Source organism: Nannospalax galili, unplaced genomic scaffold, assembly GCF_000622305.1.
Source record: "Nannospalax galili isolate Female #2095 unplaced genomic scaffold, S.galili_v1.0 scaffold571, whole genome shotgun sequence".
Lineage (NCBI taxonomy): Eukaryota > Metazoa > Chordata > Mammalia > Rodentia > Spalacidae > Nannospalax > Nannospalax galili.
In genome coordinates this window covers 1,586,619-1,594,522 of record NW_008330297.1, presented here as the reverse complement: position 1 = coordinate 1,594,522, position 7,904 = coordinate 1,586,619, and the positions used below count along the sequence as shown (strand labels likewise).

The window sequence follows — 7,904 nt, the reverse complement described above, 5'->3', positions numbered from 1 at the left end:
TGTCTTTTTTAAAAAACAAGACACAATCCCACAAATTCAGAGTAATGTTGAATTTGATAGCATTTAAATTAACTGTTTTTTGCCGGATGTGGTGGCGTTCGCTAAATACAATGGGGGAAAACTGCAATAGCAAAACCATTTTTTTTCCTGCCAGAATGGAGAGGGGGACTCAGAGAGATGCATGAGTAATTTGCAATGCACTATATTAAAGGTCGCATCTCCCATGTACTCTGCCCAGCAAAGCCTCTCTAGAGATATAGAGATTAGATCCTAAGTTAGTACATTCACCCATTCATTTATTCAAAAATACTTGGCTCTCTCTACCAACCTTTATCCCGGTGCCTGGGGCAAAAACAGAAAGGATTAGAGACTGGGAAGACTAGAAGCACTTTATGAGCAAGTCGGAGGGTAGCAGGTATTTGACAGAGATAGCGGAGCCATGCAATGGGAGCCTTCTAGTTAGTGTCTTGACAAAGGTGGCAGCTATGTAGGGCATAATGGAGTTTACAGGCCTTACAGATAGCTGTACAGACTATCACCAGCCCTCAGGCACTTTCCTGCTTTCTCAGGTGCTAGTTGGAATACAAACCCTTCAGAAAACTTGAATGGGTACTGAGGGTACTGAGATGCTTTATCCAGACCCTCTGGTCCTGGAGTGCCTTCCTCTGGAAAATGCTTTCAGCTTTACAAAACCCTGTCATCAAGAGGCAGCAGCACAGGGACTGGCTCATGGAGGAACACAAACAAGTCCCCTTGCTTATTTATTTAGGTCATCTAGGAAGAGGCTGCCTATTAACAGGAAAGTGTTGATTACTTCTTTGGAGGTCATGAATCTCTTTGACAGGATGATGAAAACTAAGGACCCAATTTTCAGAGTCCTAGACCCAGAGCCTTAAGCTTCCACATTATCCTTTGGAGGTTGTTTCCCTCCTCTGTGCCTCATCTTCATACAGATCAAACTTCACCACCCAAGTAAAGCATCCTGAAGCTCTTTGCACATAATCACAGATTAACCACTATTTACTGCGCACTTACTCCTCTCAAAATTTCTAGGCTAAATGCTTTAACCTCCGGGTGACTTTGATCAAAGCACTGCAAGGGCACTTAATAATATCTTCCTTTCAAAGACCTAAGGATTTGTCCAAAGCAACACAGCTAGTAATTAGCAGATGCTGGATTAAAAGTCTTACTTGTTTGCAAAGTTTGTGCTTTTAATAAATGACAAGAAGGGAAGGTTGAATACCAGAAGGTCCTGGAAGGTCACCTAATGAGGTGCAAACTGAGACTTAAACCCAGGTCTAACCTCAAAGCTGGCTAAATGTGTCGTAGAGGGAACTCATCACTGTAAAGGAAGTTGATTCTGAATTGCCTCTGTTCTTTTTTTTCTTTTCTCCTTTGCTCTTACTTCCATAGTGATTCTCCATTTACTTTTCCGTGACCCACGGCCAGGGAGCTTCACGCCTATGGAAGCCTCACTACAAATCCGCCTCAGCGCCGGGCGGCGCGGCAGATTCCGTACAACGTGGCCGCGCGCAGTATTCCGTACAACATGGCGACACTCGCTCCGGCAGGTCCTTTCCTCGGATGAGACTTCCTGTCCTGCGTATGTACGCTTGACCCTTGACCTCGTGCGCCCTTTCCTTTTCCTCTTCCGGGGACTGTGTCTGCAGGTATGGTGGCCTGTGTCTTCTCCGTGTGTGTTCTCGGTACAATCCGCCTCCATCCGCGGGGTTTGTGGAGCTGGGCGTCCCCGGCGGCGGCTCCGCAGCTGGCGTGGGGCGGAGGGAGGCCTGCGGGGCCGGTTGTCGGCCTGGGCTCGCCGCCGGCCGGAACGAACCCCGCGGAGCCCGGGAAGCGGAGCGGTCCAGAGTGTGGCCCGCAGCCCGCGACGGCAGAGCCAGGCTTCGAGGGGCGCCCGGGGTTTTCTGGCGCGTCCTCGTGGCCGGAGTCTCCATGGCGAGGCCTGTCCATGTGAGAGTGCAGACGGCGCAGTGGCTTTCGCCTCGGGCGGCCTCGGTGTGCTAGAAGTAAGCTGGAGGTACTGAGTCCTGTCACTCGGGGTGACATGCGTGGAGCCCTGGCCTGGCATGTTGAGGTCCGCATGCAGACGGGGAGGCCTCGTTCATAGTGCTGCGTGTCTCACTTGCTAAGTAACCACTGCGCTTCAGAGGAGGACAGAACGGGGCCCATTAGGAGGCAGAATTCTTGATGCTGCTTGGGACAAAATGTAGGGTCGTAAATAGGTATCTTCCCAGTGTCAGGCACTGGGTAGAGAGAGCTGGTTAATTTCTTTTTTTATTTTGTTTTGTTTTTTTTCAGGCAGGATCTTGTAGCCTCAGCTGGCCTCAGTCTCACAGAGATGCCCCTGCCTCTGCCTCCTAAGTGCAGGAATTAAGGTCAGGAGTCGTTGACGCCCTTTATTTATTGCTAATGGTCGTGCTGTAAACTAGGTTAAATAAGATTCTGTTTGAGAAGGAAAAAGGCAAGCACTTGGCTCTGAATTGCAGATGATACACTGAGGATTCAACGTGAAGAGCACGGTTGTCTGGGTCCTTTAAGCCAGTGTCTCTTCAGTCTTCCTGGTAGCAAGTTGTCTAGACACCAGACACTTAGGAGTGAGCCTTACTAACCTGAGAATTTTTTTTGTTTTGGTCTTTTTGAGACAAGGTCTCCCTGTAGCCCCAGCTGTCCTGGAACTCACTATGTAGACCAGGCTGGCCTTGAACTTACAGAGATCCGCCTACCTCTGCCTCCCTAGTACTGGGCTAACTTGAGAATTTTAACCAAGCTCCACATTTGATTACAGAAAGGAACCCATTGCCTCTTACTAGTCCTTTCTAAATGAAAGTAGTTTTAAAACACGGGAGTCTTTTCAATAAGGGCTCAAGTGTGTGAACGCATGTATATATGTAAGGATACTCACGTAAATTATGTGATGATGCTTTGTGGTTTGACTTAACATTTACAGTGAGAAAATTATTTTATTTTTAATTTAGGCACTCAGAATGGTCCAGCGTTTGACATACCGTCGTAGGCTTTCCTACAACACAGCCTCTAACAAAACTAGGCTGTAAGTATTCACCAAATTTAGAATCACAAATACATTCATTTACTCTGATACACTGAGTTGCTGGCTTTTACCTGCCTTCCTAGGTCCCGAACCCCTGGTAACAGGATTGTTTACCTTTACACCAAGAAGGTTGGGAAAGCACCAAAATCTGCGTGTGGTGTGTGCCCGGGCAGACTTCGAGGGGTAAGTGATTCTTTTGTGAGTCTCAGTCCCTTGATAAGAAAGTGAGCGAAGGAGAGGTCACTGCTAAGATGATCAAATACCCCCATCGGTAGGTGAATTGACGAGCCTTTCAGATAAAGCTTTAGACCATTTCCCTTTGTAACCTAGTCTTAACACCAAAGTCTAGGAAAATTTGTTTTTAAACCTCATAAGATAATTACAGTGTTTTTATTATGCAGGTTCGAGCTGTGAGGCCTAAAGTCCTCATGAGATTGTCCAAAACAAAAAAACACGTCAGCAGGGCCTATGGTGGTTCTATGTGTGCTAAATGTGTTCGTGACAGGTGAGTAAAATGTCTAAATCAAATTGGATTAAGCGAATTGTATGTTTCTGTTGCTCTGGTCTAGGTAACTGACTTAAATCCTTCCTTTACTACAGATAATTGCTTATACAAAGTAAGTGATACTGAGACAATGTCAGAATTTAGGGACACCCCTAAAAGAACTTTGGTGGTGGTTGGGTTTGTTTGTTTTAGACTGGGTCCCACTATGTAGCTGGTCTGGAAGTCGGAGAGATCGGCCTGCCTCTGCTCCTGAGTGCTGGGATTAAAGGCATGGGCCACCTTACCAGGTGGGACTTTGGTTTTTATAGAAGTGGTTAAGTGTTATGTTTGTGAGTGAATGGGTAGGAGAGAGGCCTTAAAGGTGTAGGAACAGTATCAGTTTTGGTGTGGCTTAAGTAACAGACAACAAAGGTAGAAAACACGGATTTTGAGTCTTAAAAGAAAAGGATTCTTAGTTTCAAATGTGGGAGTAGTTAGATTTTTGGCAAAGTTGAGAATCTGGTGAACCAGAAACAGATTGCAGCAGATTAGATGAAGTTATTTGTTGAACAAAAGATGAGCCTTTGGAGTGTACAGATGCCTTTTACAAAGGAGAAGGACATTTGTACTTACTTGCCTTGACACCCGGAGCCTGGATGGGGGAGAGGACTAGGTCTTGTAGAGATGGGAAAGAATAATACAGTAGCTAAGAGTGGTTGTTGCGTGCATGGGTGGTGTGTATATGATAAAGTCCATCTAGAGGGACTTTCTGTGCCCATTTTTATGTAAGTTCACATGGCCAGTAAGGGGCAGTGCCAAAACCAAATGGAGGTTTTATAGAGGTCTTTATTCTTGACTCCACTGGCTCTTTTAAAATTAGTGGGAGGCAGTGGCAGGCAGATCTCTGAGTTTGAGGCCAGCCTGGTCTACATAGTGAGTTCCAGGCCAGCTGGGAGACCATGTCTCAAAAACAAGTCTTTGGAAAGAATTGTGATTGCTGAGGAGATGGCTTCCGCAGTGAGGTCTTGAGTCCAGTGGAGCCAAGTCCTGACAGCAGACCTGCTGGCCCAGTTCATGGAAGTGCTTTGTCAGGGATGAGTAAAGCATAGTTCATTAATGTAAACAGGAAATTCTGTGAGACAGACAAACTGTAAGGTTTAGAGGAGAAACTTCGTGCTTGTATTTGACGAGACTAAGGGTGCCATTTGAAGTTGACCCACAATTCTGGTTGTTTTAGAGAAGCAGAAAGGACATTGTAAATTAGCATAAGAAATGAGGGGGGTCATATATTTCAAGTTAGAGGACTTCGACTTTTTGCCTCTTTGGTTCAGTAACTGCAGACATGGGCCCATATGTTAAGATAAAGTCCCAGGCTCTGACTCCTTTCTTTACTCCTTAATTTCAATTTCCAATCATTGGTTAAGACATTTTGAAAATCAAGTAATATGCTGTGGATCCCAATACCACTTGGAATTGAAGAATGACTTTGCTTTAAATGTGCATCCATATAATTTCCCAAGCTACATGAATTTTTTGTTCTGTAAACTTTTCTGGGCCCTTGATTGCTTTGTTCTGTCTTACATGACTTTCCTGTGTTAACTGATAACTGAGATTTTTCTTTTCTTCTAGGATCAAGCGTGCTTTCCTTATTGAGGAGCAGAAAATCGTTGTGAAAGTGTTGAAGGCACAAGCACAGAGTCAGAAAGCGAAATAAGGCTTTTCTAAGTAATAAAAACCACAGCTTGTTGTATGGTTCTGTGTTGGTTTTCATTGTTTATCAGTGTGCAGATTTGGTTTGGTGGTATTTGAGGGCACTCTAGTACATTTTTTTGTTTTTTTGAGACAGGCCCAGCTGGCCTGGAACTCACTATATAACCTAGGCAGGCCTTGAACTGAGATCCACCTGCCTTCCAAATGTTGGGATTAGAGGCGTGTTCGACCATGCCCAGCTAGAGGGCACTGTAATTTATGATTGATTACTTTTTCTAAAGGGATTCTTTGACAGTCACTGTTGGAGCATAAACAGCCTTCATTTTGTGGCCTAAGTGATTTGAAAAGAATGGCCCTTCCATCCAAATATTTAATTATCATTTGGACCATTTCCATAGTAAGTCCTTTACCTCACCAAATCAGAAACCTTGTTGATCTTCAGCTTATTTGGAACAAAATTTTTCTTGCTATGTAGAGACCAGGCTGACCTCAATCTCAGATCTACCTCCCAAGTGCTGGTATTAGAGGTATGCACTACCACACCTGGCCTAAAGAAATTCATTAGTCTTTAAGTCCTTTTTTTTTTTCTTATGGTAGATCATGACCTAGCAGAGGAAGGTATGATCATGTGTGTGGATCTTACTTGTTACTACCAGTTTGAACAATGTGATGAACCCTTGATGCTCAGCACTAGTACTGAAGAGCCTCACAGTCCTGTCCAAGACTGGTTCCGCAAGGGGTCATGTTTCTTTACAGTCTCCTGGAAAGCAGAGCCCACCAGGCACACGCTTTGAATCCCAGCAGAAGTAGGTGGATCTGGTTTATATAGCCAATTACAGGTCAGCTTAGTATTTTAAAAGGTTCACTCTTAGCCAAATTACATATATATTATAGATGAGCTCTGTAAGACTGCCTCAAGTATCAGTGTTGAGAGTTAAATGGCTAGGTTGACAATTATCTTGTATAATTAATACTTGAACAATATTAGAAAATATAAGTGGCTGGGGAGATGGCTCAGCATTCAGTGTGTGCTGTACAAGTGACCAGAGTTCAAGTCCCCATGCTCATAAAAGCCAGGCACGGTGGTGCTTCTGTAGCCCCAGTGGGGGAAGGAGGTGGTGGTAGAGCAAGGTGGCCAGTCTAGCCAAAACGGCTGTGGTGCCTAAGTGAGCCTGTCTCATGAGATGGAGAGAGCAGAGGACACTGGACACCGACCTGCCCAAATGGGAGTATAGTTGAAAAGCTTTGACCCTTTAGGATTCACTCTTCCCTGTGACAGGTTGGTGTTCTTTGCCGCACCACAGTGCTTTGTGGCCCTCTGAGCTAGTATTTTAAAAGCTTGAGAACTAGTTTTTCTAAACTGGAAGGAGAAGCTTCATTTATTTGATCTTTTTGAGACAGGGTCTCCCTGTAGCCTCAGCTGACTTGGAACTCACTATGTAGACCAGACTGGCCTTGAACTCACAGAGATCCACCTGCCTCTGCCTCCCTAATGCTGCGATTAAAGGTGTGCACTACCAGGCCTGGTTCTACTTTTGCTTTTTTTAGAAAGCATTTTTGTAGACAGTTTGAAAGTATGGGAAATGTCTGTCATTACTTATAATTTTAATAGTGGATATTTTCATTTTGTTTTTAAGGCAGAAAAGATTAAGGGAGAAACCTGGGTCTTGAATGTTTCTCACATGGTTGCATGTTCCCTTGTCCCTCCCTGGCAGCTTCTCTCTGCCTCTGGCCATGGGGCAGGCAGGGCTTGTCAGTTTTATTCTCTAATTTGCTCTGTAGAAGGTCTGATTTCCATCTCCCTGCTTCCTGCTCTCTCCTGAAACTGAGGAGAGAGCAGGTCCCTGGCTGCCCTCCCTCCCTCCCTCCCTGCTTCCTTTTCCTCTTTCCACTGTTTCCTCCCAAAGATAATGTCAAAATTGAAAGCATAATATATGGATAAATTTTCAACCCTTTGATACATTTTTTGAAATGTATTTTATTGTCTGGGTGTGCCATCAAATCCATGTGCCATAATTTAATCATTTTAAATGTTTGAGCTAGTTCCAGTTTTTCTCTTAAAATTCATGAGTATTCTTTAATATTTGGTTTTCCACTTGAAATACAGTACTTATAATATTGAAGAGCACTGATTGGTGTGCATAGTGCCAGCTCTATCCAAGTGACCAAATGGATTCTTTAACTGCTGGGTTTCAGCTGGGGCGAGGGCAAGTTTTTATTGAAGCCAGTTCTGTGTGTGACAAAGTAGTCTTGACAGGTTCCTAAAAAGACATATGAATGTAGTCAGTGGTTTTCTTTTAAAGTCTAATATTTCTCCTGCCATTGGATTGCTTATTATAAATTCTATTAGAACGTTGAAGGGGGGCTTTTACCCATAAAAGCAGAAAATCTCCATATGTTTGAGTCAAGTTTGTTTTCAGCAGCTAAATATTAATGGCATATCATTTTTAGCCTAATTTAGGTGCTTGAGATGGCTAGCTGCAAGCTTAGCTCTGCATCTTCCAATGAATCACGGTCAGTAGGCAGAGATTGTGCCGTCGTTCTGGGTGTTAAGTTTTCTCCAAGCTATCTTCACTTATGGCTAATGCTAATTCTATAATTAGTAGATATTACCACAAGAACAGCTGGTGTGCTGGACCT

At 44.2% G+C, this 7,904-nt stretch overlaps 1 protein-coding gene across 2 annotated transcripts; it reads left to right on the top strand.

The window, feature by feature from the left end:
- The first annotated feature begins 1,590 nt into the window (after positions 1-1,590).
- Positions 1,591-5,306, top strand: Rpl34 (ribosomal protein L34). Of its 2 annotated transcripts, none has more exons than XM_008843591.3 (5): positions 1,591-1,670; positions 2,997-3,070; positions 3,154-3,253; positions 3,472-3,575; positions 5,184-5,306. In XM_008843591.3, the coding sequence occupies exons 2-5, from the start codon at positions 3,006-3,008 to the stop codon at positions 5,266-5,268; spliced, it is 354 nt and encodes a 117-aa protein (XP_008841813.1). In that variant the 5' UTR covers positions 1,591-1,670; positions 2,997-3,005; the 3' UTR covers positions 5,269-5,306. The 2 variants fall into 2 exon arrangements, with proteins under 2 accessions (XP_008841813.1, XP_029424572.1); XM_029568712.1 differs by lacking the exon at positions 1,591-1,670 and adding an exon at positions 1,735-2,027.
- The last annotated feature ends 2,598 nt before the right edge of the window (positions 5,307-7,904 follow it).

Excerpts from the sequence above, each read along its gene's own strand:
- Rpl34 (XM_008843591.3), top strand. The coding sequence starts at position 3,006 with ATGGTCCAGCGTTTGACATACCGTCGTAGGCTTTCCTACAACACAGCC. Across the intron at positions 3,071-3,153 it reads GCCTCTAACAAAACTAGGCT|GTCCCGAACCCCTGGTAACA; the intron begins GTAAGTATTCAC and ends CTGCCTTCCTAG. Across the intron at positions 3,254-3,471 it reads GCCCGGGCAGACTTCGAGGG|GTTCGAGCTGTGAGGCCTAA; the intron begins GTAAGTGATTCT and ends TTTATTATGCAG.